The sequence below is a fragment of the Setaria viridis genome, chromosome 9, assembly GCF_005286985.2.
Source record: "Setaria viridis chromosome 9, Setaria_viridis_v4.0, whole genome shotgun sequence".
Classification (NCBI taxonomy): Eukaryota; Viridiplantae; Streptophyta; class Magnoliopsida; order Poales; family Poaceae; genus Setaria; species Setaria viridis.
In genome coordinates this window covers 16,184,678-16,195,373 of record NC_048271.2, presented here as the reverse complement: position 1 = coordinate 16,195,373, position 10,696 = coordinate 16,184,678, and the positions used below count along the sequence as shown (strand labels likewise).

The 10,696-nt window shown below is 53.9% G+C and overlaps 1 protein-coding gene across 1 annotated transcript; it reads left to right on the top strand.

The window, feature by feature from the left end:
• Positions 1-4,969: 4,969 nt before the first annotated feature.
• On the top strand, positions 4,970-9,315 carry LOC117839119 (auxin response factor 22). The gene is made up of 4 exons (XM_034719379.2): positions 4,970-5,307; positions 5,441-6,589; positions 7,927-8,810; positions 8,948-9,315. The coding sequence occupies exons 2-4, from the start codon at positions 5,516-5,518 to the stop codon at positions 9,042-9,044; spliced, it is 2,055 nt and encodes a 684-aa protein (XP_034575270.1). The 5' UTR covers positions 4,970-5,307; positions 5,441-5,515; the 3' UTR covers positions 9,045-9,315.
• Positions 9,316-10,696: the final 1,381 nt, after the last annotated feature.

The window sequence follows — 10,696 nt, the reverse complement described above, 5'->3', positions numbered from 1 at the left end:
GACAATTTCGCAAACCTGGCAATAATTTGTGAAATCATGACAGCAGTTTTCGTAACATAGTACATTAGAACTGCTAACTGCCAAGGTATCAAGTTGCAATCATCCAGAGAAAGAAAGCTAAAATGTTAAGGATCCTGATAACCTGATTCCGCACGTGTCATTAGTTCTGGCTGACCCAAGCGGGATGGATCGGATCATCTAGATGTTCAGATCCAACACCAATGTGACTGGACCCAGTTTGTGTACTGGGTGATATGATTATTCTTCATGACTTGGGCTGGGGCCTAAACACATTCGTCAAGAACTGAAAGGCACCTCCAACCAAAATTGCAGTGAGATCATGAGTCCATGACCACCTTTTTTGTTTCCCGCTGGTCAGATCCCTTGAACCTGAAGGATCGACACGATCAGAGAGGCCATGGAGAGCTGGCATGCCTTGGGTCTTCAGGAAGGATAGCTGGATAAAACGGCGGCGTTCTACGTTATCGTATCGCTGCTGTGTCGTCGCGATCCGGAGCACTGTATTTTGCTAGCTAGGTGGTATTATTTGCCTCTGTCCCCTAGCCTCCTAGGGATGTAGCATGCAAGCCGCCGCGCGGCGCCTGCAGCCGACGACGTGACGGCCGAACTGCACGCCGCGGCTTGGAGAGCCGGCCGGCCGGCCGGCGGCACCGCGCTTCTTCAGCAAGCAGCGGCGACGTGTGGATCGACGCGAGGTGGCGGAGAAGAGGAGAAGGTTCGTCCGGAATCGGAAGAGAAGCAGGTAGCGTGCGCGCGCGGGATGGGATGGATGGTGCCAGACAGACAGGATGGCTGCTTTGCCGTTGACCCGAGCGGATCCCCACGGCGCGGTGCCGGCGGCGGGGGCGGTCGCGCGATGCACGGGCACGGTGCCGGCCCACTTCACGTGCGAGGCGAGGCGGAACGGCGGCGGCGGCGCCACTCCAGGCCAGCGGTGTCCCTGGCTGGCTGGATCGAGGCTGCACGCACACATGCACGCTAATTCCCAAGACGCCGAGGCATCGTCCTCGTCATCTTTTGGCACGCACGCACGACGCGGCACCGATCTGTGTCGTTAACCACTGATCGAGTGACCGACGGCAGAGTCATTCCAGGATGCAAATCAAGGGCTCGTACTCCATGTCCGTCCATGGACGCCCGGGCTAGCTTTTGCACTTGTAGTTTTGATGGGGCAGTGTCTTAATTCCGTCAGGTGGATCATTACTCTAACCATTAATCTCCACCATTTGCCACACCTAACTTTTGGCAAGTGTGGCAAGCCACGAGAAAATGTAAAGAAATTTGAAACCACTTTTTGCCATGGCAAAAGAAATCTTACCATATTTTTTATCTCTATGACATGTGAAGTCTAAAAAATCTTAAAAAAATCTTACCAAAGATTAGCTGTTCAACCAAACGCTTAACAATTTAGTCAAACTTATCTAAAGTTAGATGTGGTAGAATGTGGCGGGTAACAAACACTGCCCAGGGGAGACCGGGATAGCCGTGTAGGCCTATGAATTTCGAGACGGCAGTTCCGAGGGCGATGCTCCCCAGGCCGGGTCAGCTCCGGGTGACGTCACGGCACTGGCAAGGAATTGCTGGCCCGGGATTAATTGGTGCCACCTCGGCTCGCTCGCCCCGCTCGGCAGTCGGGAAGCTGCTCCCCCCGGTCAAAACCCGCCGCGCCGATCCCGAGGCAATCTTTGAAACCCTGTCCAGTCCTCCCTGACTCTCCTATCCACAGATGTTACCGCCAGTAGTAAAAACAACCGCCTGTTCCAGTTACCGCGATCGCAACAAGACACCACCCAACCCTACCAACACGCGCATGTGAGCACGCCCGCCTCATCCAACCTCCCAAACAGCGGATACGGTGACCTGTTCATGTCGCCCTGTCCCTCTCTCCCTCTCCCAATGGCTTCCTTTTCAATGCACCGAGGAGGCCGCCGCGACGCAGGCCAAAACTGGAAAACCCGCGGCACAGACATCCGGGGGATCCGGGGTTCCGCCGCTGTCACGTCGCGCGGAACAGTGGTGGCATGGGGTACCACCACGCAGTACGGCGGCAGCGTAAATGGACGCACTACGCCACCGCGACACGACAGCGACGACACGAACACGATGCATGCGAACGTACGTACGTCGAGGTGTGGTACCGGACTACCGGAGTAGTGAGCCACAGTTGGTTTGGTAAAAGGTACGTACGACGTAGCGGCGCACGTCCGGTCCGATCGGCCGGACGGACGGGGAAAGCGCTGCGACGGCGGCAGGTGAGATCGTTGCCGTGCCGTCCACAGTGGTGGTGTGGTAGTGTTCACTGTTCAGCGTACAACGCTGGACTTGTCCTGGTATAATACTGTAATAAGTCTGCCAGTGACATCGTACGTCAAGGACTTGTCCTGGTATAATACTCGAGCTTGCAGACAGTAAAATTTGTTGCCGCTGAAATGCATGGTACTTCTACTTCACCCTCAAAAACAACGCTGGGAGTGGGAGCACGTACGTTTTTACTCCAACACCATCTGATAGGCGGCGATCAGACATGAGACCAACAGCGCAGGCGCAGACCGTAGGCGGGGAGCTGCAGCGCGCGACAGGAACCCGTCCTTGCAGACAACGCTACAGCGAGCGACGGCGGCGTGGTCCAGACCGGCACGCCCCGGCCCGGCCCATAACGGTCCAGCCCCCACCCGGCGGTACCAGTATCGGAGAGCCACCGGGCGCCGGCCGCTGCGGCAGCGCCACGTCGGCCCCGCAACGGACAACGCCCGCGGATAGCAACAGCACGGGGGGGTTGGCTTGGCGGTGACGTCGGCGCTCCCGTGAATGAGGGGTCGCTGTTGCCTGCCGCCGTGGGACCACGTGCGCTTGGTCTTGGACGGACGGGAGTACGGGACGGGGTGGCCGCTGACGTCAGAGCCCGGTTGGGGTTTCCAGGGCACTGTTCACGGGTCAAAGGGGAGGGGTTGCTTTTGTTCTCTCGCTCGGCGCTCGGTGATAGGGTGGTGGTTGAGAGGATCCAACGGCTGGGATGGGAACGGGGATGAATGAGCAGGCCCCGGTGGTGACACATTGGGAAACCGCGTTCAATTTCTACCGCTCAAAAAACGTTGATATATTTTTATATAAATTTGATCAAATATAAAATGATTTAATTAGTACAGAATTAAAGGGATATTTTTCCGAGGACGGAGGGAGTATTCATTTGCTGTAGGAATAAACTGCCTAGATGATTTAGTGCACCATGATAAATTTAAGTCGAAGTCTTAGTAATGTGTGAAGACAAAGTTTTTTTTTATCTGGGTTGCGATACTTTACCATCAAATATTTTGGCAGACACCAGGCAGTGACTTCACCATCGAAATGTTCGTGCAAGACGACGCGAAAACAAACACGGAGGCGTAGGAGCACCGGGTTGCTTGCGAATCCACGGAACCCGCGCGAGCTGTAGTAATAAGCCTGTAACGAAAGAAGACGCGACAACGATGGCGAGAGTTCGCTGCACTTCCCTTTCCGGTTCCCGATCCGTCCCCGGAGACGGGCGTGCCTAGCTCGGTTTGGTCATCACTCTCGCTCGCTCGCTGAGGACGACGAAATCTTTCGTCGACGACGCTGATTAACCGGAGGCCGAGCACGCAACGCAAGCACGCAGCTGCCGCCGGGGGACACGGCCGTCGCCACGAGCGGCCTGGATGCGCGCGCGGCGTCGCCGAGCGCCGAGCCCCCTACCCCCCCGTGCACGGCGCCTCCCCGCTGGTTTCTGGATCCAACGAAGACGACGCGATCGATCTCGGTGCGAACCGGACGCGCCATACCAGCAGTTTCGCTACGCCGCCGCCGTCGTTTTCTGCAACAAATCTTTGCCGCGCCGAGCCTCGTCAGGAACATTTTCACGTGCTGATCCGAGGCGATCGAGCCCGTTTTTTTTCTTGCTGCGGTCGATCTGGAGCTAAGCGGCCGGGCCGGGACCAGCGGATCGGAACACGCGCACAGTGGAGTTCGTGTGTGCTGGTCCTCCAGCTTCACTGTTTGTGTTTGTTGCGTTGTCCACACAAGGATCGGAGAAAAGAAATGAAAAAAAAACTAATTAAGCTAGCAGCCACCAAACACTATGCACGGTTTCATCCTCGAGATCAAATGATCGCGATCGATCCTGTGTCGCGATTACAAATCCGAGCCAGACCGCCCTGGCCCATGCATCCCCTTGCTACGATCTCTCGTCAAGTCGGCACTCTCCGGCCGTTCGTCCGCGCTGGAAATGGCTCGGCGCGGTCGCTGAAGATCAGGGCGAGGGGCTGGGAGATCGACGGGCATGCCACATGATCCGGTCCGCTCTGTTGCGAGTCATGGTTTACTTGTTCCAGAGGAGATCGCAAATGCGTGAGCTTTCTACACAAACTAGGTGTGCAGTGTGTGTTCTTTACTTCTTTATCGCCGGGCTGTTCTTCATCACTGGCGGCCCAAGAGAACAGTAGCTAAGCTATGGTAAAGTGGTAGAACTGTCTAAAACCATCTTGAGATCCAACAGTTACCAATAAAATTGCTTGTCAGTTGAGATTAGGGGCAAATTTAAAGATCCGTTTCGATAAGAAACGACCGTAATATTATATGATTTTGAACCTAGGTTACCTTGGATTGGGAAATAGTCGAGCCCAACCAGCTTAAGATGAGTTCAAAGTTCAAACGGGCACGATCACACTGCCGGCGAAAACGGAACGGAGCCTAGTCACTCCTCACTCCTACCGCACCCCACCGACAGCAGGAAATCCGCTCGCCGGCATGCGGGGCCCTGCGCGTGCTCGGCCCCACGTGTCATGACCTCCCACGGGGCAGGAGGTAGGTGTCGCCGTCCCTGTGCCGCGCGGCTGTTCGCTGTTCGCGCGGGCGTGGCGGATCCGGTGGGGCCGCGGCTCCACCACTGGGGCTGTGCCTGTGCTACTGCCCGCGGCAGCGAAGCGAGGCGAGCGGCACTCATCACCATTCACCAACAAGGAGAGAGGCGCCCGAGGCCTCGCCATAATTCCAACCCACTGTGTTCGCCGCTGTAGCATCACCCCACGCCACCACCTCACCCTCGTCCTCGCCGCCGGGAAGATTTCATCTCATCTGCCGGGGGGCTGGGGCAACCGAAGCTTGGGAGGGGGTGTCGTTGCAGCCTTGCGGGGGCGGGCGGATGCCGGCCCTGATGTAGATTTTCTCCTCCGCGTTGCCCGGTGCTGCCAGCGTCTTCCTCCCGGAGCAGCGGTTGCGGCCGGCGCACCCCCACGATCTGCCAGTTGGAAGCCATGCGCGCGGGCGGAGGAGGTATTGCCCGCTGTTGCTTTCGCCCCCGCTCCGCTCCAATTGCTTTGCTTTTCTTTTCGTTCCCCGTGGGGTTGCGTTGCGTGGGGTGGTTTCGCACTCCTTGGGCCAGTGCGATTAATGGGGGACGTGGCAGGTTGCTCTGGCGGACAGTGATCGCGTTTGGTGGCCGTGGAGGAACACGACGACGGAGGAGGAGGACGAGGACGCCATGAAGGAGGCGGGCGACGAGAGGTGCCTTGACCCGCAGCTGTGGCACGCGTGCGCCGGCGGCATGGTGCAGATGCCCCCCGCGCGCTCCCGCGTCTACTACTTCCCGCAGGGCCACGCGGAGCACGCGCACGGCGGCGGCGCCGCGGAGCTCGCAGCCGCGGCGGGGCCGCGCGGGCTCCCGCCACTCGTGCTCTGCTGCGTCGCCGGGGTGCGCTTCCTGGCCGATCCAGAGACGGACGAGGTGTTCGCCAAGATCCGCCTCGTGCCCGTCGCGCCCTCCGGCGAGGCGGACCTCCGGGACCCCGACGAGCTCGGCGGCGACCCCGCGGACGCGCGGGAGAAGCTGTCCTCCTTCGCCAAGACGCTCACGCAGTCTGACGCCAACAACGGCGGCGGCTTCTCGGTGCCGCGATACTGCGCCGAGACCATCTTCCCCAAGCTCGACTACCGGGCCGACCCGCCGGTGCAGACGGTGCTCGCCAAGGACGTGCACGGGGAGGTCTGGAAGTTCCGACACATTTACCGGGGCACGCCGCGCCGGCATTTGCTCACCACGGGCTGGAGCACCTTCGTCAACCAGAAGAAGCTCGTCGCGGGGGACTCCATCGTCTTCCTGCGCACCGAGCACGGCGAGCTCTGCGTCGGGATACGCCGTGCCAAGCGGGTGTCCTGCGGTGGCATGGAGTGCATGTCCGGCTGGAACGCCCCCGGGTACGGGGCCTTCTCGGCGTTCTTGAAGGATGAGGAGAGTAAGATGATGAAGGGGCCTGGGGGGTACATGAGAGGCATGGGGAAGGTGAAGATCGCAGATGTCGTCGAGGCCGCAAGCCTAGCGTCGAGGGGACAACCATTTGAGGTGGTGTACTACCCGAGGGCTAGCACACCTGAGTTTGTTGTGAAGGCTGCATCGGTGCAGAACGCGATGAGGAATCATTGGTGCCCAGGGATGAGGTTCAAGATGGCATTTGAGACAGAGGATTCGTCAAGGATCAGCTGGTTTATGGGGACGATAGCTTCTGTTCAGGTTGCTGATCCAATTCGATGGTCGAATTCGCCGTGGAGGCTTCTTCAGGTTCCATTTAACTCATATCACCCATTACTTATATGCCATACTGCATTATTAACTGATGTGTACTACTTTTGAACTTACTTCTTGAGTGCCCTCTGAAAATTAACGGCTCTTGTGGAACTATTAGTTCAATGTAGCAAAGGTGATCTTTGCTTGAGGTGCTCTTACTGGCACTAGGTGCATCTAAAATATGACCAGTTCACAGGGTGTGGTGCTCACATGTTTGTAGCCCACACTAAGCTCCGGCAAGGCTTTAGATTACTGGACAAAATTTTAATCATGAAATTAGACGTCGGAGGCTTAATTGGGAGAGATGCGTAGGCAGGCACAAAACTACATGTCTTGTTGTGTTAGACTAGGATGGGAACAAATTGGGCACAGTTCTAACCATAAAACCCGCTTTACCTATGATGGAACGTATTGTCTTCAAATTGTTAGAATGTTTCGTCAGTCTCTTCTGGCCACTGAGAAGTGAGAACTGAGATCGGTCCCATCATCTTCTACAACTTTATTTATCTATCGCTCATGTCTCCTATCATCATAGATGACAGGTCCAGTTTGCAGCATCTTTTAGCTGCTAAGCTTTCTGTGTCTGCCTCTGCACATTTTAAAAGCTGATAAGCATCATTTTGTTAGGATCAGGAGGCGTTAGGAAATATGGAGGTTTTGTTTGATACGTGTATGGATCCTCTCTTGCAAACATGATCTGATTTACATGCGTCTAGATGAAATTGAAACGTGGGGAGTGAACTAATATTACATTCACATACTTCCAACAAACATCCAATTATATATAACAGATCCCGGTCCTGAACTCCTGAATCAATTGGTCCTTTTCCCGAGTTAATGGCTGTACCTTGCATTTGCCTGTATGATCAATGCCTTACAGGATTGGTAGCTGATCCTTAATTGCAGCCTAGCATTGTACATTTGTACCTTGAGAAAGAGATGTTGACGTACTAGCAATAATATTGATCTATCATTAGTTCCACCTGTTTGTTCTCCATCTCTCTTTACCGTAGTCTGTTTTGGTTGTCTTGGAATTGCCTTGATAAATAGCTTTACAGGCAATATAGGAATATGAAGGGAGGTGTCTTGCTAGTAGTGTTAAGTGAGACATTGGAAGCTCACTAGCTTATATTGTCTCTGATGTCATCAATAATATAACCGATGTACAAAGAATTTCTTTTTCAACTGTAGAAGAGTTTACTTTTGAAATTTTTGTAACAATTCATTGTTTGGTGCTTCTTTTGTCCTTATTATCTCAGCAAGCACCAGGATATTCTTTCACTTTCTGCACTGTCTTTTTGCCCATTCTTATAGTTGCAAATTTGTTGCAGGTGACATGGGATGAACCAGATTTGCTGCAAAATGTGAAATGTGTCAACCCATGGCTGGTGGAGCTTGTATCAAGCATTCCGCCCATTCACCTGGGACCATTTTCTCCACCTAGAAAGAAGTTGCGGATGCCCCAACATCCTGACTTTCCGTTTGACGGTCAGCTGTTGAATCCAGTTTTCCACGGCAACCCACTTGGTCCAAGCAACAGCCCCATTTGCTGTTTCCCGGACAACGCTCCTGCAGGCATACAGGGAGCCAGGCATGCTCAATTCGGTTTACCCCTAACAGACCACCAGCTTAACAAGCTGCACCTCGGTCTGTTCCAAGGCAGCGGTTTTAACCGACTTGATGCTATCACTCCGCAATCGCGCATATCCAAGGGTTTTGTGATCACCAGTGCTCCAGTCAAAGAGAGTGTCTCTTGCTTGTTGACAATTGGCACACCACAGGGCACAGAGAAATCTGATGACAGAAAGAAACCCCATATAATGCTGTTTGGAAAGCCTATCCTTACCGAGCAGCAGATGAATTCTGGTGGATCAAGGGAAACATTCTCCCCTGAGGTTACTGGAAACGGTTCATCTGATGGCAATGCACAGAAGACAGGAAATGTATCTGACGGTTCCGGTTCATCTATTTGCATTGGTTTCTCATCTCAAGGTCGTGAGGCTTCAGAGCTTGGGTTAGAAGCTGGGCATTGCAAGGTATTTATGGAATCAGAGGATGTTGGTCGGACCATAGATTTGTCTGTCTTTGGATCATATGAAGAGCTGTATGGTCAGTTAGCTGACATGTTCGGAATCGAGAAAGCAGAAATAATGAGCCACCTCCATTACCGCGACGCCGCTGGTGCTGTCAAGCATACTGGTGAAGAACCATTCAGGTGAGACCTTCCTCAATATCTTTAGCTTTATTTACCTTTTGAGCCATGTCTATTCTATGGTGCATATGCTAGTATATGATATCTTTGTCAAACAGGCATGTACGATGTACCTAAATCATTTCATTCTGTTTATGCAGTGACTTCATGAAAGTAGCACGGAGGCTGACCATAACAGAGCGCGGCGAGGGGAGGCTGCAGAAACCTCTCATCGAATATATGGTCGAGCGGGCTTGATTGCATCTACCTTTCAACAAACCAATCTGAAGCTTGTGGAAAGGCTAAGCTTAGAATGGAAGAAGTGTTGCATTTTGGTTTGTGTTTGTCTGCTGTGAAGCGGGATGTTTGTTGGGTCTTGTTGAAACTCTCAGTGTAAGGGCTTTCTTCTGTCAAGACTCGGTCGTCGTTAGAACTACTCTGTTGTGATCGGTTGTTGGTGTGCTCGAGTCGAAGTTGATAAATAACCTCTTTGATGGATTAGCTTGGAATAAAGTTTGAGTTGTGTCAAGGGCGGGCTAGTGCCATGGTCAGTTGTCGATCTAGTTACGATGCCTGTATTTGTCGCTAGCAATTTGACTCGTTTCCATGCTAGTAAACTCTTAAAGCTGCATTGTTCATTTCATCAGCGTGATAGTCGCGAGACCATTGCTCGGTTATCTGAATTCCAGTTGCAGGATCGTCGCCGTTGATTCTTGCGGACGAGCAAGGGGAAGGTTGAGAGCAACGATCGCTGTACGCTGGATGCATGGTCACATGGTTTTGGGCTTTCGTCCCGGCTTTTTCCTGGAAAGTGAGCGCAGGTGTCGCACATGTCCGGTACATAAGTACAAGTGAAGGAGCTGATGGTCTGAGGCCATATTTAGTTACCTCCCAACTCCCAACTTTGACACTATGCAAAAAGAAGATTCCACATCACATCAAACTTACGGTACATGCATGGAGTACTAAATGTAGACGAAATTAAAAACTCATTGCACAGTTTTGTTGTACTTTGCGAGATGAATCTTTTGAGCCTAATTAGTCAATATTTGGACAATAATTCATAAATACAAACGAAACGCTACAGTGTCCTACAGTGCTGGAACAGGAATTTTGCATCTCCCAAATTGACCAACTAAACAAGGCCTGAATTGTGAAGCACGCCTGCGGCCGGCAGCAGAGGATGCTCCAGAGCATTGTACCACGCGCTTGTCGTTTAAATGAGCGGATCCTTCACGTGTTCGACACTGTAGACTGTCGAGAACTCGAGAGGATCGTACGGGGCAGGCAGCGATGCAGTGGTGGGAGCTACACGAGAGGGTCCTCCTATAAGGTCAGGCTCGGCACACTACAGCACGATTGGATACGTGATGCGTGGATCTATGGCTGCAATGGCATCAGGCTACACATCGCTCCAAGTGCTTATAGGTGTAGGTGTACATGGGTTCCTCCTTGCTGCCTTCCCGGTGGGCGGTGGCGCGCGGTCAACCATAGATCTCTCCTTGTAGCATGATCCAGAGCCGCACGCCGGTCTTGGCGTGGCCAGTACCTGCCACGATGAAGCAGCGTCGTGGTTTCTGGCAATGGCGTCTGGATCTTGCTTACGAATAGCAGAGTACATCTTTGCTCGATGGTCAAGATTCTTCACGCGGCCTCCGCGAAACGCAACGATCTGGGAAGTGCACTGCTAGTCATACTCCAGACGAACCAGCCGGTCGCGCGCGCGCTGGTAGTGTTGAACTCTGCCGAGGCCGAACGCGCTTGCGTGACGAGGGCCATGCTTCCGCGGCCGCAGCCAAGCGGGCACGTGCATTGGGACGGCGACCCACACGTGCGTGCGTGACAGCGTGAGTGCCTCTTTGATTCCGGGGGTACTAGCGCGTGACGTGCCGGCTGCGCCGCCGGCGGCC

What these genes read in the sequence shown, in the direction of transcription:
- LOC117839119 (XM_034719379.2), top strand. Translation starts at nt 5,516, where the DNA reads ATGAAGGAGGCGGGCGACGAGAGGTGCCTTGACCCGCAGCTGTGGCAC. An exon ending in CGCCGTGGAGGCTTCTTCAG is followed by an intron (nt 6,590 to 7,926) that starts GTTCCATTTAAC and finishes AATTTGTTGCAG; the next exon opens with GTGACATGGGATGAACCAGA. An exon ending in ACTGGTGAAGAACCATTCAG is followed by an intron (nt 8,811 to 8,947) that starts GTGAGACCTTCC and finishes CTGTTTATGCAG; the next exon opens with TGACTTCATGAAAGTAGCAC.